The 26781-nt window shown below is 41.9% G+C and overlaps 1 protein-coding gene across 1 annotated transcript in view; it reads right to left on the bottom strand.

The window, feature by feature from the left end:
* LOC125640551 (D-threitol dehydrogenase-like) overlaps positions 1-24388 on the bottom strand; it is a 38413-nt gene extending 14025 nt beyond the window's left edge. The window contains exons 1-6 of the mRNA XM_048859203.2: positions 24177-24388; positions 13823-14059; positions 12754-12831; positions 10980-11196; positions 2716-2924; positions 1650-1722 (exon numbers count right to left, since the gene is read on the bottom strand). Coding sequence (XP_048715160.2) covers positions 1650-1722; positions 2716-2924; positions 10980-11196; positions 12754-12831; positions 13823-14059; positions 24177-24383 — 1021 coding nt within the window. The 5' untranslated portion in view covers positions 24384-24388. The remainder of the gene's footprint in view (positions 1-1649; positions 1723-2715; positions 2925-10979; positions 11197-12753; positions 12832-13822; positions 14060-24176) is intronic.
* Between the last annotated feature and the right edge of the window lie 2393 nt (positions 24389-26781).

Below are 26781 nucleotides of genomic sequence, written 5' to 3'. Positions count from 1 at the left end.
GAACTATTTGGCGGGGGGAAGGGGTTAATGCCAAGATTCAAACAGGTTCATGAAGTAAACACGTTCCATCTCATCTTAATGACTGGTCTCACTAGGCCCACTTGGATTAACATTCTTTGACATTTAAGTGTACCCCTGCTGCCTTTCCCAAGATATTTTCACTTTAAAAATACTCTTTTATATTTCAGTAAAGATTTCTAATGGTGATTAACATACTTCAGGGCCAGATTGTCAACTGCTGTAAATGGACATACTGCCATTGACCCAACCAAGCTGCGCTGACTTACGTCAACTGAGAATCTGACCCTCAGTTTGCAGTTTCAGTAAGATAATTGTAATTGAAATATTCTCTCTGGAAATATCACTCATTTATTTAAATAAGAGACAGCACTTTTGAACAACAAAAATGAGAGAGAGAGAGAGTGGTATTTTAACACTCAGAAGAGCAAATCCTCAGCTGGTGTAAAGCCAAGGATTTACCTCACAGCTGTTGCCTAACATTCTATAGTGTCTATATCTACTATTAAGCCTTGTATTGTTGTTGCTATTATTCTAATATAAATTGTGGTTGCACCTCAGCACCACAGGCATGTACTAGGACCCCATTGTGCTAGGCACTGTATAAAACACGTAACACAAGTTTAAAGCTTTGAAGTTCCGTTTTTATTTTTGCTTGTGCGATTTGCAATTCTCCATACTTGGGGAAAGGGACTACTCTTATGTTTAACCATAAGTAAAACAACTGGTAACGACACTTATAAAAAGATTAACAACAACTTTATAAATGCATTTTTGAAGAAATATTTAAAGTTACTATGTAATAAACCGAACAGAATGTCATAGAATGTCAGACTGGGCACAGTAAAAAATAAATGTTATTCCCAAGGAAAATAAAAAGACTGAATATTTATGTAACATTCAGCAGGTGGAGATGATATTAACATAGGGGTTTTCTGTTGTACTTTTATAGCTACTAGATTTTCTTGTCTAACTTGGTAACCCAAGGCACCATTTGATTTTTGGATTTGGACAATACTGCAACAGATGTCCAGACCAATAAAATAAATTCCTAAAGGGCTATGCTTAATTTGTGTAATTGATCAATTTTTGTTACACGGGCTTCAGTTCACCAGCATGTAACTGCTTCCCAGATTAGCTCAGCAGTTGGGATTTCGTTCCATATGTTCTAACAATAGTTTATTGGCTCTTTGATGACACTGCTGACACAGCAGTGTTAGCGGAGACACCCTGTTGGCGACATAATGAAATAGAACAACTGGTATCGCAGTTAAGGGAAGAGTGAAAAGCTTTTGGATAGACTGTAGACACGAGTACGGCACAGTTTTCGGAAATGTTATACATTGTGCTCAGATTAAGGGAGTTACACCAACACGTTTCTTCCATAATTAATGTGTCAGACTCAAGGAGGGTAACTCCACCTCTTCTATAAAAAGGTAATATGTGCTCTAAAACATGGAGGACAGATAAATGTTGAAAAATGAGATCATAAAAATTTTGTAGTACATTTTCCCCTAATACAAAATGTCAGTGATTTACTCCTTCCCAATACAGGTTTAATTGATTCAGATAGCATTGGTAGTAATTAAAATATGGATTCTAAAGCACAACTGTTAGATATCATCACTCACCTATTAAACTTGCCATAGATGCTGTGTTAATTATCTTCCCATATCCTTGCTTCAGCATAATGCGGCCTGCAGCCTATGACAGAAATTAAAGGAAAGACCAGTGACCCCTTTTGTGATTGTGCTAATAATTACATGATAATAAATTAGTCTTCACTTTTCAGAAGAGTTTATGGATTTTTTTTAAAAGTGCACAGTGTAAAAATTTGATATAAAATGGCTGATGCAGAAAAATTTCTATTGTCATTTTAATTCAGCTACTGTGTTGCCAAAATTTTCAAAAGGTGAATAGTAATATTGGATGCCTCTAGTATTGGGAACTCCAACTGATATCCCACAAAAGGGTCTGATTTTCAGGAAGTTTTGAGCACCCGGCCTCTGAAAATCAGGTCTCTTTTTAAGGTGTCTCACCAATAGTTACTAGTTACTTTTGATAATCTTGGCCTAAATGTATACCTGATTCACAGGGTCACAGAATTGAATTTTTATTTTTTTTTTTATAATTTCAACAGATAATACCAATGGTTATTTTTAAGCATTTTTAATTTTTTTTATCTATTTAAATTTTTCACAGTTGAAAAAAAATGCTTAAAACCAATAATGGTGTGCAGTTTTTATTTAGTTAAATTTTCACAGATGTGGGAAATTATGCGGGGGAGTCAGACAATTATTTAATGACAACAGACATGGAAATACAAAAAGTCAAAGCTTGATAACCATTAAAACACAAATTGTCAACATCACATGTCAAAATACAAAAAGTAAATGTCCTTAAACTCTAAATAAGTTCTCAGGCAGCATTCTTCTTACTTTGCCTATCTGTAAATTTCAGTTGTTATGGATGGAAATATTTTTTCATCAGTTTGCATTTGTTTGCTGAAATCGACATTTACTGACAAAAATCTAATGTGGCCAAGCCTACGGATACATAGCCAAACTATTATTAACACCCGCCAATATACGTTCGATTTTATGATGATAATTAGCAACAAGAATATTATTAAACCTCTGGGTAAGTCAAATGCTCAGAAAACAGCTACAGGAAAATAGTACAGATCCTCATACTTACTTGGCAGCACAAAAACAAGCCTCGTAAATTAACGTTAAAAGTTTTGTCCCATTCTTCTAGTGAAGTGTCTTCACTTGCAGAATTCATGTTAATTCCAGCATTGTTACAGGCAATATGAACTGTGCCCCACCTAGCTACAATCGCATCCAGAATCCTTTGCACATCTTCAGGTTTGCTTACATCTGCTGCCAATGCAATGCTTTTTATCCCTAGATTAAAATGAGATTGATAAAACAAATATCGGCATTCACAGAAAACAAGGTATCCTTTCTTGTGTAACTAGTTACTAATTCTTAAAACAAACAACAACAAAACCAGTTTAATCACCACTCCACAGATGACAGCAAATTATGTGCTATTAATGGAAGCATGATGCATTGGGAAATGAATCTTTTTAAAAGTTTTTAAGTTTAACTTTGGTAGACTGCACTTACTGTAGTCTAATACACAATCAACTTATTTAAAATCAGAGTTCTGACTCTCCAGTTGAATGAATCTTTGAATACTACACCATCTTCTGTTCAAAAGTTTAACTGCAGCTTATCAACTAAAGTGATGGTCATTCCAACAATTCTCTGAGTGCTATGGATCATAAAGTGCATCACTTTCAGATGACAGTTATTAGCTCATAAACAAGACAAAACAGAGGAATATTTTATCTGTTGGGCTACAGATGCTTTTACAGTGAACCCCAGATGCCACAGAAATCAAATAAATTTGTCAGCCAAACTGATTCTAAACATCAGGTTTTTAGAGTTTGAAGTGTACATGTTCTTTACTGTGTAATAGTGTATGCAAAAGCCATCCAGAACTATAGCTGTGATTTAAACATGAAAATCTAAATATTCAAAATTATGGCGCTCATAGTAACTAATTCGGTGCCATCGCAGCTACACATTAAAGCACAAAAGTTAATATAATTAGTAAATAGCTGTAAAAGTACCCTATGGATGTGAAATGTGACTGTTAAATTTGCTTTTACAGCAATAACTTTGCATATCTTGCCTTTTACACATGTACAATCTCAATCAAAAATTATTCCAATGCAGATTTTGCATTTCATGTTTTATTACTGCATATGCTAGAAAGTTGATTTTTAAAAAAAAATGTGAAACCTTATTTTTTCTAAGGCTCCAATCCAACGGAGCACTTGAAGTCAATGAAACTACAGACGTGCTTAATATTAAGCATGTGCCCAAGTGTTCTGCTTGACTGGGAATTAATTCACAGGAGGGTAGACAGCCATTATAGTTATAGCATAGATCAGTATTCTATGAGGAAGAAACAATGGATAGGGAAGAAATTATATATTATAAACAGGATCATAATAGATCTGCTCTCATGTGGTTTATTAATAAAAACAGGAAAAAGTCAATAACTGAAAAATGAGCCATATAATATGTCAAAAAGGAAAATGTCTAGTCTTTTCCCAAGAAGAAATGTCATAATATGTCTTCTGAAGCATTATAGGAAAGCCCACAGGGTCTTTTGGGGGTGGAGCAGTGCAGGGGGCGAAAAGCTGCACCCTCCTATATATATATATATATATATGCGCATGGCAATCCCACACTAGGAGTCTGAATGCCTATGCCCCAGAGCAAGGCGTGGACTGGGAGGAAGATCAGCATTCTGCCACCAAACTCACCTGTGGGCCTGATCCAGTAAGCACACGCAGAGCTTGCCAGATCAGATCAGGCCACCAGGGACGAATTTACACACAAGAACATAAGAATGGCCATACTGGGTCAGACCAAAGGTCCATCTAGCCCAGTATCCTGTCTTCCGACAGTGGCCAATGCCAGGTTCCCCAGAGGGAATGAACAGAACAGGTAGTCATCAAGTGATCCATCCCGTCACCCATTCCCAGCTTCTGGCAAACATAGCCTAGGGATACAATATATATTCTTTTATACAGCGTATGTGATAAATACACTGAAAATAATCAAAATTATCTAACATTTCCATCTACTCCTAAACTGTCTTCTAAGCGTGTAAATAATTGGTGTTTCTATAATCTTTTCATTGTTTTTATTAACTTTATAGGCTAACATGGGTATAAGTGTGTAACAAATTTTGGCTTCTTCTTCCCCTCTAATGAATACATCACATATAAAGAGGAGCAGGTAAAAAAAAATATAGAAAAGTGGGAATTTAAAAACAGCATTGGCTTCTCAGAATGTTGTTGTCATTTTGACTTTTTTCAACATGTTGGATAATGGGAAAACATTGATGTGCTATAATGCTTGCCAAAGCCCCCATAAAACTGATGAAACTTTGCATTGACATTGACAGGTTTTATGACAAATTTTGCTGAAAACTCAAAAATCCAAAAATGCTGACCAGCTCCATCTGTATATCTGCTTTTGCTTCTATGCTAACAGACTTGGTCCATTAGTTGACGAAGTAGAGTCTTATGCTTTTAGGTCCAGAAATATGCCTTTCAGTCCATGCATATGACTCAACAACCAGGCTATTCATTCTTCGTACACCTTGGTGCCGATGTGCTGTGGTGCCAAAAATATCTCCATCGAGGAGTAGCTGGTGCCCTACACCACTCAGGATTGTCCATTGACCTGTGTTGGTTTGTCTCAAACCTTAATATATATGTAGCAAAATGTAAACATATTCCTGTGTTATCACTAGTCCTGCAATCCGATCTGTGGAGATGGACCTCTGTGCCTGCATGGAGTCTGACTGACTGCAGTGGAAATCCAGCCACATCGATAAGATTGCAGAATCGGGGCCTTATCTTGTATTCATAGGTAGAAAGAAGTTTTTTTTCCAGAGCTCACCCTATTTTACCCTACACAGAATTTCATCAAGATCATTTTCACCACCTCTTTTTTGCAACATTTCAGCATCCCGACTCCCACCAGCGGTGATACATTGCTAGAGTTCTTTTTCCCCGCTGCATAAAATAAAAGTGTTTCACAACAAAATGAATAATATTTTTGCTGCAATGTAGTGATTGTGGAGAATATATAATAATAATTACTGTACCTTATCAAAGTCACACTTAAATCAGGAAATTAAATGGCTAACATACGGGTCTGATCTTCCATTGATGCACCCGTGTAACTCCCATTAAAGTTAACAGGACTTGTGCACATGCATCAGTGAGAGAATAGTCCCCCTATAGGATCCAAGCATCACATCAAACAATTAAGAAATTCTATTTTCCCCAGGTATGTATCCCCAGCTGCCGTTAATGCTAATGGGAGTGATAGGTGAGCATCTAGCGAAGGACTGAAATGTGGTTTCTCATTAAAAATAGCTTACCAAATTTAGCCAGTACTAATCAAATCCATTAAATTGCTCTAGTGCCTGAAAGGGCAAAGAAACTGGACTTTTCCCTCTTAAAATAAGATACTAAAAAGAAAATTAAACAGTTAGAAATATAGTCTTAAAGTGGGAGCCCAGTTCTGAGCCTATAAATCCAAGACAATTCAGAGTTAAAGCTAAAACCGTCTATTTAAGTCCAGATGCAGATGTTTGTTGAGATGAGCAATTTCAGGCCCCTAAGCAGTCCCCATTGATTCTGGTCATTCAACACACATGAAGGCAGTGGGACTTCTCCAATGCACAAAGTTAGTCATGGGAGTGTTTGCAGGATTGGGGGCCTTAAATTGTATGTTATGAGTCAGTTTATTGCAGAATTCTCTCAAAGCCCTAGATATGGCATGTATAATGTCAACAGACTCCAGTCGTCGGTGGGCAGGGTCGAACCTGCGACCACTGGAGCTAAATGCATGAGCCTCTCCTGCATGAGCTAAAAGCCACATGGCTATTAGCCAAGGCTGTAGCAGACTCATCAATCTCTAGCTGGGTTAGATGCCACTAGAGGAGGACAGAGTGCCACACGAAGCAGACATGGGTTACACATGCACTGAACTTGAAACAGTTTTTTCTGCAACAGTGGATTAACTTTGCAGAGTTTATGGAAACAGCTTTCAGGTTAAACCAGCCAAAGAAAGAGCTGCAAAGGAGTGAAACACTTGATTTAGTTCTCTATGGCAGTGACTGTCTTGTTATGTGTGTGTACAATGCCTAGCACAAGCCAAAGATTGGGATTGCCACGTTTCTATGTCTAAAACTCGTTCTGGGGTGATGGCACCATTAATGAAGGCAGCAAAATGTTCCTTGATACAGAATACATAAACTGCATAAATGTAAAGAACTCTTAGGAGTAGAACCCACATTGAAAGACTCTGAAAAGATCAATCAGGTGATAATTCAGGGCAGTGTTTCTCAACCTTTCAAGTTGGTGACCCTTTAATTTGAAATCAAAAACTGCCATGACTCCCTTACACTTACTATAAAAATAAAAGTGAAACACGTATTTGTAATAAACCTGTATAATTTACACGAGAACAGAGCTGGTCAGAACATTGTCAATTAAATGTATTTTCATCTAAATATTGTTTCATCAAAGCCAAAAACGTTTCATGGAGACGTATTGATTTTCATAGGATCATAGAATATCAGGGTTGGAAGGGACCTCAGGAGGTCATCTAGTTCAACCCCCAATTTTGAAGAAGTTTTCAGTGGAAAGGTTACTGGGGTCCAGGATGGACTCTTGGGTCACTTCTGAGAGAGAGAGATTGAAAACCTGACCATTTCAATCCAAAAATGGACATTTGGACACAATTCAGTTTGACAAAAACTTTTTAAAAAACTTGTTTCCGATCTGCAATGGAATGAAAACAATGTCAAAACTTCCAAGTTGTTGCAAAACAGAATTGTCATCCTCCAGCCAGTTCTGTTTGAAAGGTTGATGGTGAATTCTTTACCTTAAAGGGCAAGGATGTGCGGGGAGTGAGAGATGGAGGTTTTTTTCTTTGCTTTAGATAGTAATAAAAAAGGTCACGCCTTACTACCACTCTGATTGCTTTCTGTGAACCCCCTAGGAGACACAAACCCTTGGCTGAGAAACACTGGGCATCAGTTGAGGAAAGAATGAAAAACTCCTCTGCTGAAACTGTCCTAGAGAAAATTTAAACTAGGTTTCCAAAAGGAGTTTGCCAACAGTCAAAGTGTGTCATCTCCAAGAAAGTCTCTTGTTTCCCTCAAATAACCCATTCCCTTCAGAATACCCTGCTCGATACATATAATCTAACTGTGAAAGCATGTCCAAAAGGCTAGTTAACATTCAAGGGGTAGCTATGGTGTTCCAAGATCCTATACCTTTGGCGCACAAGAGCATGAAGCTTTTTCAGGAAGGAAGAACTGAATATCAATGGCTCCATGTCTAGTTGGCAGCCGGTGTCAAGTGGAGTGCCCCAAGGGTCGGTCCTGGGGCCGGTTTTGTTCAATATCTTCATAAATTATCTGGAGGATGGTGTGGATTGCACTCTCAGCAAATTTGTGGATGATACTAAACTGGGAGGAGTGGTAGATACGCTGGAGGGGAGGGATAGGATACAGAGGGACCTAGACAAATTGGAGGATTGGGCCAAAAGAAATCTGATGAGGTTCAATAAGGATAAGTGCAGGGTCCTGCACTTAGGATGGAAGAATCCAATGGACCGCTACAGACTAGGGACCGAATGGCTAGGCAGCAGTTCTGCGGAAAAGGACCTAGGGGTGACAGTGGACGAGAAGCTGGATATGAGTCAGCAGTGTGCCCTTGTTGCCAAGAAGGCCAATGGCATTTTGGGATGTATAAGTAGGGGCATAGCGAGCAGATCGAGGGACGTGATCGTTCCCCTCTATTCGACATTGGTGAGGCCTCATCTGGAGTACTGTGTCCAGTTTTGGGCCCCACACTACAAGAAGGACGTGGATAAATTGGAGAGAGTCCAGCGAAGGGCAACAAAAATGATTAGGGGTCTGGAACACATGACTTATGAGGAGAGGCTGAGGGAGCTGGGATTGTTTAGCCTGCAGAAGAGAAGAATGAGGGGGGATTTGATAGCTGCTTTCAACTACCTGAAAGGGGGTTCCAAAGAGGATGGCTCTAGACTGTTCTCAATGGTAGCAGATGACAGAACGAGGAGTAATGGTCTCAAGTTGCAGTGGGGGAGGTTTAGATTGGATATTAGGAAAAACTTTTTCACTAAGAGGGTGGTGAAACACTGGAATGGGTTACCTAGGGAGGTGGTAGAATCTCCTTCCTTAGAGGTTTTTAAGGTCAGGCTTGACAAAGCCCTGGCTGGGATGATTTAACTGGGAATTGGTCCTGCTTTGAGCAGGGGGTTGGACTAGATGACCTTCAGGGGTCCCTTCCCACCCTGATATTCTATGATTCTATGATCTCAAGGAATTTGTTCTGATCTATAACAATGACCTAGAACTGAACAGCTCTGGATCCCATTACAAAGTCAAAGATCCAATGGCCAGACCTAGTAGTCAAAGCCTTACCATTAGGCTGGTATTCAATGACCTAGGTAAAATAAGTATCTCATCACTTAGTACTGTTTCTACTGCATAAACCAGCACCTTTTTAAACAGTCTTACCAGAGAGACCAAGGATTGTATAAGCATGGAGTCTAAAACACTCCTCTCTCTGATGGAGATTTGCCCTCAGGAAATGGACTGAGGCACTAAGGCAGGACAGTGGAAGGAGTTTTATGGCCACTGCTTGCACTCTAGCTGTTCTGCAGAAGAACCAAATTTGTGTTGCAATGCTGCAAATGTACTTTTCACAACCAATTTTCATTTTAGAAAATTTCTACTTCAGCTAATACACCACAGAAAAACTGACCTAGGTCCTCCCTGCAGTAGCATACAGTCTATTACAATATCCGTTTACACAAATATTAGAATACAGGCCCAGATGGCAGTATCCCACTTTCCTGAATGAAGCTACATCTTTGATGATATTGAAGAATCCGATGTAGCGGAAGGCTTGGAAGTACTTTCACAAGAGGAATTATAAAATGAGTGATACTTCATCTCTTTTCTCATTAAAACTCTATTTCCAATTGTCTATGTTTCCTTTATGAATATAGTTTAGCTTTATCATATTTGCAAACGTCTTTGGAGAGGAATTGAATTTTAGGTCCTATTTTAGTAATAAAAAACACAAAATGTTAGTGGTTTGTAGAAGATTTCACCTATTGTTTGGGATTTTACTTGTGATGTATGTCAGTATTGTGTACCTATATCTGACCTCTATGCTTTTCACTGATGCATGTTTTGAGGAACTATGGCCAATGTTTCCAAAAGTGACAATTGACGATTTTGGGTGGCTCTAAAAAGATCGGCACCCAAAAATTAACAGGCCAGATTTTCAGAATGTGCTGGCTACCCTGGCTACTGAAAATCAGGACCTTTCAATGGGTCCCAAATTGGACACCTAAAATCAGGCAGTCCTGAAAATCTTGTTTTTCAGTATGTTTATGTCTGGCATATCCCTCAAAGTTACATGTAACTAGCTGACCCCCTTAAAAATCTCAGGCATGCTCAGCGTTGCTTCTCTTCAGCCCTTTCCCTAGCTCCTCTCCTTGCTTTCTGCCCTGTGAACAAATTATTCCTCAACGACGGCTACTCTATGATGCAGCGAGTGGAAGTCAAGTCACACAGACAATGCCTGCAGCCTTTTCACAGGCAAAACCCTCATTGAGGCTAATGGGTTCTGAACAATGACTGAAGCCTTTGGCCCACGATTATTAGATATACAGGAGACAGATTCACGCCATAAAAAATATTACCCTATGCACTCATGACGTGTTTGTGGCCGTACGATTGGTTTTGTGTGTGAAAGGAGAAGCTGTAGTTGGGATATGTATTAATGGGCGCATGGGCTGTGTCTGGCTGTTCTTTATTAGCAAGTCTTAAGTGCCTTAGCTGCCACGTGATATAACATCTGGAACTACTCTTTTTCTGGCTGATTGATGTATATTATATAGCACTTATTAATAAAAGATTGCTATTCTCTGTGCCCGTCAGTCATGGCTCATTGTATGCTGTTTTTCCTTCAGGTACCCTGGATAAAGAGTTTTATACACAGTAATTTGCTTTCCTGGTTGTGCTTACTCTGTGAGGTAACACAAGCAGGCAATGTGACATTGGTTATTGCTTGCTGACGCAGTGCTAAGATGCTGCGTGAGGCAATCACGCTCGGCAACTGTGGCATGTGTGCGCTATTTGGAAATCCTTTGCTTTGCTATTTGACTTATTCTGCATCAAAACTCGATGCAAGATATTCTCCAACAAGCCACCAGCTACGCAAGTTTAAAATAACAAAGCACACAGACATTACAGGGATGAGCACTGTAGAAGTGCATGTATGAGGGCAATCAGAGAATTAGTACACTGCTTACCTTTCAGGCTGAGCTCTTCTGCTACCACTTCTGCCTTTGCAAGTACCAGATCAACAATGGCTATCTTAGCACCTGCTTCCCCCAATGCATGAGCAAAGGCTCTTCCTATCCCCTGGCCTCCACCTGTTACATAGGCCACTTTGCCATCCAAACGCAGGCGATCAAGGATGTGACATCTGTTATAGCCCCAAAAGACATCATCTTTCACCAGTTCTTTCTGTAGCAAAACACCACAATGCACTGAGGGTCAAAATTCAGTTATGTTAAACCCATTAGCCCCCCCCCTCCCTTCCCCCCCACACACAAATTATAGAATCATAGAAAATTAGGGTTGGAAGAGACCTTAGGAGGTCATCTAGTCCAACCCCCTGCTCAAGGCAGGACCAACCCCAACTAAATCATCCCAGCCATGGCTTTGTCAAGCCGGGCCTTAAAAACCTCTAAGGATGAAGATTCCACCACCTCCCTAGGTAACCCATTCCAGTGCTTCACCACCCTCCTAGTGAAATAGTTTTTTTCCTAATAGCCAACCTAAACGTCCCCCACTGCAACTTGAGACCATTACTCCTTGTTCTGTCATCTGCTACCACTGAGAACAGCCTAGCTCCATCCTCTTTGGAACCCCCCTTCAGTTGAAGGCTGCTATCAAATTCCCCCCTCACTCTTCTCTTCTGCAGACTAAATAAGTCCAGTTCCCTCAGCCTCTCCTCATAAGTCATGTGCCCCAGCCCCCTAATCATTTTCGTTGCCCTCTGCTGGTCTCTCCAATTTGTCCACGTCCTTTCTGTAGTGGGGGGGCCGCAAAACTGGACACAATGTCCAGATGTGTCCTCACCAGTGCCGAATAGAAGGGAAGAATCACTTCCCTCGATCTGCTGGCAATGATCCTACTAATGCAGCCCAATATGCAGTCAGCCTTCTTGGCCACAAGGGCACACTTCTCACGTGTGTTAGGGTGTGGGGTAGAATGTGTCGGGAGCTGTTCCTTCCTGCCCCATTACTTTGGTGCAAAAGGTAGGATTGAAATCACGCTACCCAGGTCAGTGAAGTCCAAATGCCAGCAGAGCTATCAGCTCCATAGGGGGTATGGAGGGGCAAGGCAATGGGGTAGAATGGCTCTGCTGCTGAAAATTTCACTGGATGCTCTAGTCACATAAGTGTAGCATAGCGTACTTCACAGTGAATTCTCTTGCATGCCCAGGGGTCATTGTGAATGTCAAAGGCATAACACCTCCAAAGGCACAATGTACCTTCAACCCCTCCACTATAGGTATGTCTGTGGCTGGCCTGTGCAAGCTGACTTGGGCTCTTGGGGCTCAGGCTGGGGAGCTGTTTAACTGCAGTGTAGACATTCAGGCTCGGGATGGACCTGCAGGACCTGCAAGGTGGGAGGCTTTAATCCAGCTAACAGTGGGGAAGGGAAACTAGGTGCATATTGCAGAAAGTAGACGTAAAGGGGTAAGGTAGGAGGGGGGAAATGGCAGGGTTACTGTAATCAATGATATAAAGAAAACAGCTGGCTGCCCCACGGCACATTATAATTTATGACATGCCTCACTCCGATACTGGTTTCTTTTACGATTCTTACTCTTTAGGCAATTACTGGGGAAAGTGATGCATGCAGGATACATTCTTCAAACGAGATTGTCTCTTTAATGCATAAAGTGAAAACAAAGGGTGACATCCTGCCCCAGTGAAATCAATGTGAATTTTTCCACTGACTTCAGCGAGGCCAGGATTTCACCCATACTGCTTATGGAGAGAAAATACACACCTTTGATTTAATCACCCTATCTGCGTGCGCACGGCTCCTTCGGATGACACTCATTCCGCCTTGCACAGGTAAAATAACCTGGAAAAACACGAGTGTCCAAATCAACACTGAACCATTTCGACTTCAGGGCACACCACATTGGGCCTGAGCCAAAGCCCATTGAACTATGCGGCAAAGTCTCCAAGGACTAGGCCCATGCTAGGGTATTATGGTGGTTCTCTCTTTGCATGCTGCTCCCTGCACATGAAAGTCCCTTCCTATCCCAATATGACAGTCCTCCATCTTACTTCATATTCCCATTCAAGACTCACTACTACTTTCACAAATGCTAGATCAATAAAAATGCCATTTTGTCTTCCAGTTTTATAAACAAGACACAGCGTCTGGGACTTCCAGTGCATCTGATTTTGATTGTTGAATGAGATTTTATGTTCTTTGGGACTTGTACCAAGATTACTCTTGGAGCTTAATAATAATAATGAGTGAATATTCTCTGGACAATCTTACCTACTACTGTTTGTGTTCTTCTGTATATAAATTACATTTTATGCTCCACCGCTATGATTTGCAGGCCTGAACGAGTGACCTGGTGCCATTGTCTAGATGGCAACCATACCTTAGTGAAAATGACACAGCATCTTGTAGACCCAACACCACTGGCCAAACACAAGAAAATAAGATGGGCAGGCTAGGTACCCGGGTGACTTAGTGATTAAGAGTAGGTGTCAGGGCCTGGACAGTTAAAGCGTCAAATACCCTCTTCTGCAATTGAAGGCAACTATTTCTGATAACACAATAGAGCATGACGATGCACAGTATGAACCATTTGGATCTAGTAAATCAGGCCTAGTGTTCCACTGGGTGAACAATATAACGAACTTTTTGGTTCTCTTGCATACCCTGCTGGAACTGAGCAAAGTACGTTTTATAGCGTGGCCACTACTGTAGGGAATAGACAGCAAGAGTGAGACAGCCTACTTCCAGGACTCTTAAAACACAATATTGCTGAAGCAATTTCATAGATGCTTACAATACCAATATAACCCTTAACTAATTGTACAGCACTAACCTGCTCAACGCGAGGATCTGAATTAATTACATTATTTAATTTTCTGACAGCTAATACATTTTCATCAGATATGTTCTCCAGGTAGACTTTTCCTTTCATGAGAGTATTCTCCACACAGATCACTCCATCCATTCTCAGCAAGTGGTTATCCATGACAAAGTTGTAGTCGTTAACGGCATTTCTTTGAGCAGCATCAATAAAAACTATATCAAAGTGTTCGCCCACAGCCACTAACTCCTGGAGAAAAATAAATGATGTCAAAGGAAAAAAGTACTGTTTCCATGCAGGTGGAGGGTCTTGGAACCAACCTCCATACGAAACACATGAAAAACGCCGAACGGAAAACACTATTTTAAAGTAATTATCCTAATCAAAGGTCATTTCTGCTGGAAAGCAGCTTTTTGATTTACAGAGAGCAAGGTAGAACTGGTTGGGATGTTTCTGTATACAGGTTGCCTTGGCTATCTACATACTACTGTATCTATCCACACAGATAAGTCAAGCCCTTTAAATTCCTCCTACCAGTGCCAATGCCCACTTCTGTGTGAGCAACTGAACCCACAGTGTTTTAATACCTCATAAAGCACAACATTCCCAGCTGTTGATGGATGCTTGTGGTACAAGTCAGAGGAAATACAAATCAAGATCTCTTGCATTGGCTCGGACACACATCTGTACCTCTTCACTGTGGGGTGTGCCTGCATTTATATTCAATACATTTTAAGAAGCTGCATGTAGCAGGCAATATATGATGGAATTTTCACACATGCTCAGAGTTGACTTAACTCTATTGAAGTCAACGGGGGAGTTTTACTATGGACGTCAATGGCAGCAAAGTTAGGCCAATGCTGAATGTAGCAATACACAACAAAGAAAATGTTTTTGACAAGAATTAAAAAAACCTCATGAAACAAAGGCTCAAAGATAGTGAGGGAGCCTACCACAACACATCCAAGCGCCCAAGTCTACAATTCCTGATTAACATCTGAACAAGGCCATTCTCCTGGGTGTGACCCTTGCTCTCTCTTTCTATAATATAGTCATACTTATGCACCCGCTATCTATGTTTTGGTAAATGGACAGGTTAGGACAGAGATGGACAAACTATGGCCCACAGGCCACATCCAGCATGCGAGACCAACCTGCCCTGCCCTTGAGCTCCTGGCCGGGGAGGCTAGCTGCCGGCCCCTCCCCCGCAGCCACACCACCACATGGGCAGTGGGGCTGCAAGCTCCTGCTGCTCTGAGCGGCATGGTAAGGGGGTGGTGATGGCGTGTGGCGGTGAAAAAATTGGTAGGGGGTCCCAGGGGGCAGTCAGGGGACAGGGAGCAGTTGGATGGGGAAGAGGTTCTGGGGTTGTCAGGGGTTGGGGAACAGGGGGGGTTGGATAGGGCATGGGAGTCCCGGTGAGGGGCAGTCAGGGGACAAGGAGCAGGGGGGTTGGATGGGTCAGGGGTTCTGAGGAGGCAGGAAGTGGGAGGGGGCGGATAGGGGGCAGGGGCCAGGATGTTTGGGGAGGCACCGCCTTCCCTACCTGGCCCTCCATACAGTTTTGCACCCTGATATGGCCCTCGAGCCAAAAAGTTTGCCCACCCCGGGTTAAGAGATTGCTGCTGGGACACCACGTCTTTTGTTAGCAAACTTGGCTTATGTCACTGGCTTGGTGGCTTATGAGATTAGCAGACTCTCTCTAGTCTAGCTCCTGGTGAGTTTGTGGACCTCTCACAGAAATGTCCACCATTAGTGGAACTAATTGGCACCCTTATTGGCATTGTAGCAAATGGGACAAGAAACTGAATGAATTCCTGAAGAATGAATCACCCTGTAGACACGATATATCCAGAACAGCACTGAGGGCCACGGGTGGGGAAGTTCAGAGAGCTCGCACTGCCGCAGCCTGTTGGATGGATAAACATAAGCCTTCATACTCCAGGGCTGTCAATGCAGCACTTTTCACCAACCCTAAGGACTAGATCATGGCATTCCCACAGGCCCAGAGTAAGGGGCTATGTGCATTGTGCTGTCCCAGAAGTAAACCAGGGACCAAATTATGACAGAGAGTCACAATTCAGTCCCTAATGCCTCCTTTGCATGAGCTCAGCTGCAAGGACCGAGGCACGGTAAAGGGGTAGCAGAGTGAAAGCTTCACCCACTCCTGCTTGTGCCTGCCCAGTCCCTGCCCACCTATATGGGAAAGGCTGTAATGGCTGTCAGGAGCTCCTCTCCCTTGCTCGTTATGGCGCATGACAAAGGTAGCCCACATAGGTGAGTTAGGGGGCATCTCACACCCCATTAATCTTCTGCACAGTTTGTCCCAGGGGTCATGATTTAACCCTCTATGCACATTAAAATATAGTTAGGGAAGTTCCTTTTTTCCTGTGCCAGTGATTATTTTGTACGTGTTTATCATGCACATTCTTATTTGACTCCTCTCTACACTAAGCAGATCTAACCTTTTCAATCTGTCTCCATATGGAAGTATCTCTGGACCACTTCTATTTCTACCCTATATCTTTTTTGAGATGTGTTGACCAGAGCTGAACTCTATATGCAAGGTGAGGGCACACAACTGATTTATACAATAGCACTATAGTACCTTTAACATTATTTTCTATCCTTTTCTTCAGACATCCTACCATTTTATTTTGCTCACCACTGTACACTGAGCCGATGTTTGCACTGAGCTACACAGGTCTTGGGAAATTTCTGGATGTAGGAAGGAACCCTCTCTCACCTCCAAGGGTGAGCAAATCCCACTGCTTCCCACCAGAAGAACTGGGAGGAATTGCAGAGGGTTCAATAATCTGAATAACATGACACACAACTTTTGTTGCTCTGGGTTACAGCAGAGACACCTATTCATGTAGAATGTAAGAGATTCAAATCCTCAGGACCAGATGGCACACATCTAAAAGTGAAGAAGAAATTTAAGAATGAAGCTGCTGAATTGCTACCCAAAATATGCAATCTCATTAAAATAAGTGATGGTTCTAGAGGATACTGATGCTGATTATGATGTCTAATGGTGTTGACTGGTGACCAGGTGGGCGGCCTTATAGATTACCTGTGTGTGGTGACTGATGCCCTCTCTGCCCAGAAAGCTGCTCTGGGACATTCAGAATTCAATCTGGGGCCATTTTCTCTCCAGCTGCATGTGTTTCAAAAATGCAACATTTCACCCATCTACCTAGAGCAGATTTAAATTCTTTTAAGCCTTGGTGTTTAGAGTAAAAGGAGACTAATGACATTTCCCTGGATTGATTGTTTCTACCCCAGTAAATCTTAACAGCACTTCTTATCTCCAGCTTTTTCTCTGTCATGTTAAGACTTTGGGCAAAATGAGGAAGAGCGATATCCTGTGATGTATGAAAGGAAGAGTTAACCTTAGTAACAAATGACTTTGGAGTATGAAGTATCATCTTATCCTCCTGGAATAAGTAGTAAGGTTCATGTCTTCTAACAGAGGTTTCAGAAACTCTTCTAAAAAGGTGATTTGGACCATCAAGCATGTATTTATGGTGAGAAAATAAGGGAAATTAGATAACTCCAGTGCGGATGGATGAGTTATGAAAGCTCAACGCACAGTGGTCCGGTCAGAGGTCCGGAAGATAAGCCTGATTGTTAGTATGGATAGACATACTGCTGTAAGGCACTTAGATAGCACTGGGAGGTCTACCAGAGACATGCATGAGCCTATATTTATGACACTGTTTACTGCTGAGATATAAGATATCAGATGTAATTGCAGGAGATCTTAAGACCAAATCTAGGCTATTTTGTAATAAATCCAGCAGATCTAGGTCATCTGGTTTCCTGGAGCTGATCTTGTTATCTCAACACTAGTAAGAGACTTTGTCTACACTCCTACGTAGGCCAAAGTGGTGGAAGGTCTGTGGGAGGCTAGGAAGGTCACTATTGTTTTGGGAAAGTATCTCAACTTGTTTAGGCTTGTTACTCACTAGCCAAGCAGTCAGGTTCAGGTAATCTGGGTAAGGAAGGAGGAGCAATTCTTGGAATAAGAGCTTGCTGGGAGGATGGACTGGAGGTCTCTTGAAAATTCTACTAGGTCTGAGAAGCATAGCCAGTTTGGGTTGACAAGAATAACTGTTTCCTCCTTTTTGATTTTTCAAATTACCCTTCTTGATACAGGAGGAAGACATGCAGAAGCAGATTTGGCCCTTACTGAGCCAGAGCATCTGTTCCCAATGATTTCTGGTCTGCTTCCCTAGTGAAGAAAAAGCTTTTTTGGCACGTTTTTGACTGAAATAGGTCTATCTGGGGATTGCCTAGCGCCCTGGATATCAACAAGATTTTCTCATGATTCAGACACCAGTCTGAGCTCGTTACCCACTGACAATTTACCTGCTTTTGTGATCCCTTTTATGTGGAATGACATGCTGGAATAGCTTAGGTCATTTAGGTCACCAGCTTAGGGACAGGTACAGTTATTCTTTCTCATGTCTTTAGTCCAGAGGAATCCATGAAATTCCTTCATGCTCAGCCTTCCCTATGGTGTAATCTCTGTGCATGAGATCAGAAGACACAAGACCTGGCAATTAAGATACATGGACAACACTCACTTTTGTGTCACCTCGACTCTGTGCCTGGATTTCAGTGGTCACTTTTTGCCTGGGGAGACTGTGGTCCTGCTGGTCTCTGATGAAGCTTTGGAGAGGAGAGAGGATGTAGAGGCCTCAACAAGCCATCCGGTCTCTCACCCCCTTCCACTGGCAGAGTGAGGTCCTATGAGCAGGGAGCAGTTTTGGCTAAGATCCCCTGAAAGGCACCACTTAGCCATTGCCTTGCTCTATTTGGGCAGGATTTAAACAGAGAGAAGGAGCTTAGTGTGAGCCCTGTTTGGGGAGCAATGCACAAAAAATATTGGTACTGTAAGGGAGAGGATGGGATCGGAGGGGGGAATTCTTTTTGCTGCTATCCCCAGAAGTACCTTTAAAATATGGGATTGCAACAGGTCGAGGGGGAGCGCTAGACCACTGCTCTGATTGAACTGCCAGAGACAGAGCAGCTGGCCCATGGGCAGAAGGGTTGTGGTCCAACCGAGGACCCCTTGGGAGTCTGACCTGTCTTTACTATTTGCAGGAAGAGAGGTGCAGCCCAAGTATCTTGGACTGGCTGAGAGGCTGAGATCCAGAAGGAAATCATTTGTCTGCAAAACAGTCTGCTGAAACCCACTTGGGAACAATTTCTGTGCAATCCCCACACCTTCGCTACAGAAGCATCAAAACAAATTGTCTTAATCCAGGGTTAGCTTGGCTGCCTGCATTTATTGTTTTTTCTTACTGTAAATAACTATTTCTTTTTAAAAAATCACAGAACCATTTGGTATATTAAAAGTACGCCAGAAGGCAACATTTTAAAGAGCATAAAACTATTGCTAGTTACGGCAAAAAAAAAAAAAAAAACTAGAGACAAGACATTCTGAATGAGCAAATGAATGAATCTTCCGCCAAATCTTATTTAAAACCTGATGTAGTGTTGATTGGAACCACCGCTCACACCAGGTACCTCCAGACTCACTCAGCAGAATGACTGTCCAGTTTCTTTGATATGGATCGTACAGTCAGTATATTCTAATAAAGATAAACTCCAAACTCATTACCTTTGATACACCTTGTTCTTGACCTAAATGTAATAGTAATTTTTCCTGAGGGTACATAATATACATGAAAAAGTTCAACTTCCTTTTAAAACACCATTAGAATATTTTACTGGATGTGGACATACACTCTGGTTACTCCTAAATGCTATTCTATTGAGTACAGTTTATATTCACTGGCAAAGCTAAATCTCAGGGGAAGCTAGAGAGGGAATGCAATTTCTAGTAATAACAGCTCACAACAGTGAATACTATCCACTTATCCCCACAATTTCCAGCTATTTTGGACTCCTTTCTGAATTAACCTTTCATATCAAAAGGAGCAATTCTGCACACTAGAGACTCCGACACAATTTCATGCATAATTTATTCACTCAGTTCAACATTAAACGCAGAGTCCTTGACTTTGTCAAGGTGGATTCTGCTGGCAGACTTCACAAGCAGCAAAACAGGAGAAATGAGATCTGCAGCTCAACCTATTCACCTATTCTTGCTGGTAAAGGGGGGCTGGAGGTAGAAAAAAACCTACATGGTTGCACAATGCCCTGAAGTCAGCGCAATCTTCTGCAAGCACGTTAATTTTTTCATGTTGTATTTTAGACTTTGAAATGGACATAACAAAAACAACAAACCTGAATCATTTCCTCTGCACTTTGCATTCACGTTGGGCCCGATCCTCCATTCTTTGTTCAACAAAAACTCCCCCACAAGTCAATGGGAGTTTTGTATGCAGGATTGGGCTCATTTGGTACAACCCTTGCATGTGTGTGAAGGCATGTTATTTAGACAGAATACTACACATTGGAGTATTTTTTTGAAAGGGCTTAGTTTGGAAAGGATTCTGGGGTGTCAGTGTGAGCACCAGAAGTCTGAACACAGAAAAGGGAAGCTTCCATGCTTATTTCAAAAGAGTTTAAATTCTGTATTTTTGGTCATTCATCTGTACCAAATTCGGGACACAAGAGGTTATTTTTTCATGCTAGCAAGTGCATGCTAAGCTGCCACTGCCCTTTGCTGCCTATTTTCACTTGCACCTAAAGCAGGTTTTAATCAAATATTCAAATGTGAAAAGGCTATTGCATTATTATTATTAAACAGTATGCCTCTTCCATGGATGGATTTGTATATGCCAGCTACCTGCAGGAGGTAGGTTTTTACACACCTGGTGAATCCCTTCAGAAGTGGTAGCTACATTTCTAGGAAAGATTTTACTGCATTGCACATAAAGAGCTGCAGGTGAGGAGAAGTTGCCCAAATGCATTAACAAACAGGCAGTTTTTCACCATAAGCAGCATATCTATCTCAGGCCCCGATCCAGCAAAGCCCTTAAGCATGTGCTTAACTCTAAGCATATGAGTACACCCATTAACTTCAACGGGAGTACTATGCTAATCTAAATACCGTACAACCTGGTAGTGTTCTGAGGCATGGATGGAATACACAGTGCTCAGAGAATATGCCAGGCAGTCCTATTAAAGATAACTTTGGCATGCATGATGTATCTTCCCAGTGTTGGTGGCATGCAGCATTCACAGAGTTGATTTCTACCTGCAGTGCTAAACAAAACAAAGCCATGCAATAGGATGTGCAGAACGGGTAATCTTTGACAAAGGGACTAAGAAACTTGCTGTGATTATATGTTTAAGTCACTAGAGGGAGAGGCTTTGGGAAGCCTGCATGGGGGGTATATATGTATCCTCTGTGCTCTGCTGCTACACTTCATGGAAGCTCCATGAATGGGGTGAATTAGGAAAGCTATGGAAGCATGTCCAGTAGATATGATCTATATGGATCAAATTTCCTGTGGGCACAATTCCTGTGGAAGCTGTTGCAGACTACAGGCCACAGTAACACTCAAGGGGAGTTTTTGTTGCCACTCTATGACTTGGGGGTCAGGATGATTCTGTCTCCCATGATCCCTGTGGAGCACCATGAAGAAAAGGAATTTATTGGGGCTCTGCCATGGAAGAGAGCATTTGGGCTGAGCTTTCATCTCTTCATAAGTTTAAGACCAGAAGGGGCCATTACATCATCTAGTGTCTGACCTCCCACATATCAAGACATTACATTTCACCCAGAGAACCCTATGCTGAGCCCAATGACTTGTTAAACTAAAGCATTTTAGCTCTCAGGAGACTAACCTATTGTACGCCACCAGCAGAGGACAGGAGAGAGACTTAGGCACCGATGTCACCAGAAGGGAACTGATTAGGTGGCATATGTCCTGATGATCCTACCAGACAACCCGTGCTCCATTCTCCAGAGGGAAACAGAGAACTCCCAGTGTTGTCAGCCCATCTGACCCACAGGAAAATTTCTGGTGGTCAGTTAGACCCTAAGCACAGGAGCACGACACATCAATCAGGCACCTAAGATAGGGGATTCTCCATACCACCTCAGAGCACCAGTCCACCACAACAAGCTCTAGCTCTAAGGTTAGAAGGAAGAAGCTAACACACATGTCCCATTGAGCACCTGTGCAAGACACACAGATATCTGACCACTTCAATAGAATACCATAACTAAAAACATCTTTTGGCTCTAAGAAATCAACTTGAGCTGCAGACAGACATTTTCAGCTCTCGTTTTTACACGTTTACCTAAGAATATCACTGGGATTTTCACAGCTGCCTAATGGGGGCTAGAAGCACAGCTCATCAATTTCAAAGGGAATTGTGCACCTAAACCCATCCCCTGCTCTTTATAAAATGTAATATCTTTTCTATGAAAAAATAGGTTATTGTCATTACTGCTGTACCTTAAACAGGTTTTTTTTTTTCCATGTACGTAAGAACATAAGAATGTCCATACTGGGTCAGACCAATGGGCCATCTAGCCCAGTATCCTGTCTTCCAACAGTGGCTAATGCCGGGTGCTTCAGAGGAAATTAACAGAACAGGTCAATTATCATATGATCCATCTTCTGTCATCCAGTCAGAGGCTTTGGGACACCAGAGCATGGTGCTGCATTCCTGACCATTTTGGCTAATAGCCATTGATTGACCTATCCCCCCCATGATCTTATCTAATTCTTTTTTAATCCAGTATTGTTTTGGCCTTCACAACATCTCCTGGCAATGAGTTCCACAGGTTGTAGTTAATCTAACAAAATTCCAATCTCCTAAAACAGTGATCCTGCTCCTGTTGAAGCCAATGACAAATTGCCCATTGACTTCAATGGTGCAGAGTCAGGCGCTAATACCGTAATTCTTCAATCTTTCCATAAGAAGGAATCCACAGCCAGGAGGCAATAAGCACCTCCAACCAAATACCGAACACCTTCAACTCCCACTAGCTTAAATGGGAGTTCAAGGCACTGAGCCTCTTGCAGCATTGTGCTTGGAATGTTCTTTTGGTGGTTGCTGATAAGAAGCAACAGGAAGATATAAAATCAATTGCAGCATTATCTTTCAAGTATTTAATTTTCATGTCTTGGCTCCCATTCTGGTCCCTTCTTTAATCTCTACACAGCAGGTACCCCGCCTGCCTCTAGACATTTTAATTCAGTCACAGTAAGTCAGTTGCACAGAATGAGCACTAGAGAGCAACAGCAATTCAATTAATTTCATGCTCACTGCAGGGAGCAAGGATTTTAAACACCACTTGTTGCAGGTGATCTGTATCATTTCATGTTCAGGATGCATGCCAAAGGTCTATTTCTTTCCTATCCAAATGCATAGGTCACAAAAGCCAGAAGTCAAAAAGCTCCTGGCCATTCAATTTTAGAAATGAATACAGTCCCTGCTAATGCAAATTATGTTACAGCTGAGCCCACACTTTAAACTGACGTCATTTTCAGTCTCAAATTCATTGGCATTAGTACTAGAAATGTCCCTTGCTTAATGATGCCTACCATGGGTGATCAGCAGAAATAGAACCCTCAACCTTCAGAATCAAATGTTTGGGTAGCTAACACTTCAGACAAAGGAGTGCCTCCATTAGCAGGTATCAGTGGTAGGCTTTACTCTTCTATGGGACCAGCCTATGGACCAGACAAACCAAATCTGACTACCATGCTACATAATGCTTTGGAAGTGGAAAATTTTTGTCCTGATTCTCTGATTGCATCATCAGTAGGAATATATCTAGAGAGTATCACCAAAGAGAAGACCTCTACCATTTCAGCAGCAGAACTTGGTCCATCTTTTGTAAATCGTACCAGATGGCTAGTCTCTGTGGGGTCAGTCACAGAGGGCCACATGTATACTTTGCCCATGTGTTGCTTTGGGAATCATAGGATCTGATCCAAAGTCCACTGAAGTCAGTGGAAAAGCTTCAATTGACTTTGATGGGTATGATCCAAAGTCCACTGAATTTAGAGATGAATCGTTCTCCTGATTAAAAAGTTTCAACTCTTCTAGATCGGAAACAGAAACAATACCATGTGATTTAGCAGTCCAGTCACACACCAGGAATAACAAATAGCCCCAACTAAATAGTTGAAATGAACAGTTCATGAAAAATCCACGCACTGAACTTTTTTTTTTTTTTTGCATATTTGCAAATGGCAAAGAAATCAGGATAAATCAGCAACCTGAGAACAGGAAATAGGACTACATTTATTCGCAAGCAATACCATCACCAGCTCTAAAAATGAATGTCCCCTTCCTTAAGATTGCAACCACTTTGGGCAGGGAAATGTCTTTTTGTTCTGGGTTTGTACAGAACCTAGCACAGTGGGGCTCCTAGATGCGACGGTAATACAAATAATGAATAACGAATAGTAAGTGAGTTTACCTCCAGAGTGGCTGCTGTGGGTCCCACTTTCACACTTATCTGTTTGACATGAGATGAGTAATCAGACGCTTCCTGGCTTTTCACTCCAAGATATGGCTCTGTTGCACATGCAGTTATTCTTCCATCAACTGGCAATGCCTCCGCCATAGCAAGGATAACGCAACCTTTAAGCCTGCCAATTAATAAAATCCTCTTGGCTCCAACCATATGAACAAACAGCCTGAGAACTTGGCCTATTTAAAGAACATAACAAACTGTTAAAAATAACCATATTAAAGACAATACACTGTACATTGTTCACAATGAAAATTCAATCTAACTTCTAAGTGATCTTTTTTTTTTTTAATCACATCTTAAAACACTTCAGAATAGGGGGTTTAACAACAGAATCTGACAGCATCTCATCTAAAATGCTGCTAACGACAACAGAATAAAGGTCCTGGTTTTAAGTGTAGAATCTTTATTATCAATGCTGGTATTGTTTAAGTGCTTGTTAAATAGTGCTTGAAATATTGCATATTTTAACATCCCCCCAGAAGAAAATGGCTTTAAGATGTCTTCTGTATTCTTTCTGGGACCAGGTTAAAAAAAAATCACATTACCTTGCATTTGCTCTTAGAGTCATTATCCCCAGACAGCACCATCATTTAAGAAATTTATCATCAGCGCTGTCCTTTGAACAATGTATTAGTGTAATACATTACAAGAGTGCTTCACTGCAATGATGTATCACGGAAAAGATGGCAACATCTGGGAAGAACGAGTCCAGGAATAGATTTAGTGCAATAGCTTTGCACGTGAACACAACCCCAAGTGTCGTTAGTTTGGAAAGGACCAATACTTGCCCCACTGCAAGCACACTTAAACAACCTCTGCCAACCTGCCATTTAAAAAAAAAATTGCCCTTCACCCCATTAATCCGATCTCTTTATTGTTTGTGAAAGAGGCAGAGCAGGTTTGCAAATTGGATTTTCAAGAAAAATGAAGAATTCAACCTGAGAAAAACCTCTCATTTAAATCCTTTTTGTCTCAAACACTTTCACGTTGTCCGCCTGCATCCATCAAACCCTCTCTCTGGATGCATGGGATATAGTGGGACGAGCATCATGGTCTTACTGGTATCTGGCATTCAAAGTCCGTAGCATTTAATTGTGACTCAGACCGATGGACTTGCCTTTTAGATAGCCAGAGGCACATTCTTTATGAGGCTTAACTTTTGGTTCAACTCCTGCGACTTTCAGCTGACAGCCTTCAAGTGAGGCTATTCTAAAAAGGAAAAAAATCAGCTGAATGTTATTGTCTTGTACAACATCTACAAATTCCCCCACATACACCATGGCACAAGATACGGCATGCCCACAAATAGTGGAATGATATGCAAGAATATTGGGGTCCAGAAGAACCACTGGTACCCTGAGCAACAAGGGTCCCCGGAGGGCTCTGAAGCAGGCAAGCAGCATCACAAGAAGAATAGACTGCTCTGCTGTGGTATGTTCCGGAGGCTCCTATGCTCCACAAGTCACAGAATTCATTCAGAGTCAATCCAGCTCTAGGACAGCAGTAACTCCCAGGGCATTGGTAGGTTGTGGTCATGGTTTATATAAAACAGAACCGCTGTAAAGGAAAGGAGGTCCCTCGTTGAGAGCTGATGTGTGGCAACTCCCCAGCTGTTCTTGGTATATTATCTCTGTGACCTCCACTGAGCACTCCTTTTCTGGGCTGGCAACTCCAAAACAGAGCTACTGCCTTCAGCAGGCTCAATTTCTTGGAGATGGAGCTCATTTAACCTCCTCTCTGTAGCCCGGGAAGAACCCACTGGACATCAGGAGACTCCATGATGATAATCTTGGGAGCCACCAGGCATTATTCCACAGAGCCCAGCTAGCGTACAGTGTATGCCAATCAGACAGGGTTAAATAAGGGTATGTCTACACAGCAATTAAACACCATGGCCTGGGTCAGATGATTTGGGCTCGTGGGGCTCAGGCTATGGGGCTGTAAAACTGCTAGGTAGAGATTCAGGCTTGGGCTGGCGTCTGAGCTCTGGGACCCTGGGAGTAGGGAGGCTCTGCTTTGGAAAGAAGACAGCATGGGATATTGAAGCAGGCCAGAGCCACCAGGCAGGTGAGATTCCCCCATCTGAAGAGAATAGCCACCACAGCTGTCAATCCCAGGAGGCTCGTGACGCTTCTGCAGGCCAGAATTTTACGCCACGGAAGCTATTTTTACTACCCCCCGCCCCCGCCAACCTTCAGTAAAATGAGAAAGAATTCATAACCCATATCAGACACACTCAGATAATCCAAGCCTTGAAGAGCTCAACATTTCCTATAACCTCTTTTATGCCCCTCACAAATGCTTTAACAACTTTAATAAGATAATGTATAGCTATTATCATACAGCTAGCGCAAGTCAAACAACTATCAGCTATTATTTCAGCAACAGAACTAATGCTCAGCATTCCCGTAATCCGCAGACTGGAACAGTTTACACATTGTCAATTTCAGAAAGAATTGGCTTTTCCCACAGATCAAAATTTACGCTGATAGATGGGAACTGTTTAGCAGACCCTTCACACCCAGGTAATATGCCGCAGCAAAAAGAG

The sequence above is a fragment of the Caretta caretta genome, chromosome 7 (genome assembly GCF_965140235.1).
Source record: "Caretta caretta isolate rCarCar2 chromosome 7, rCarCar1.hap1, whole genome shotgun sequence".
NCBI lineage: Eukaryota > Metazoa > Chordata > Testudines > Cheloniidae > Caretta > Caretta caretta.
This window is presented reverse-complemented; position numbering and strand designations above follow the sequence as displayed.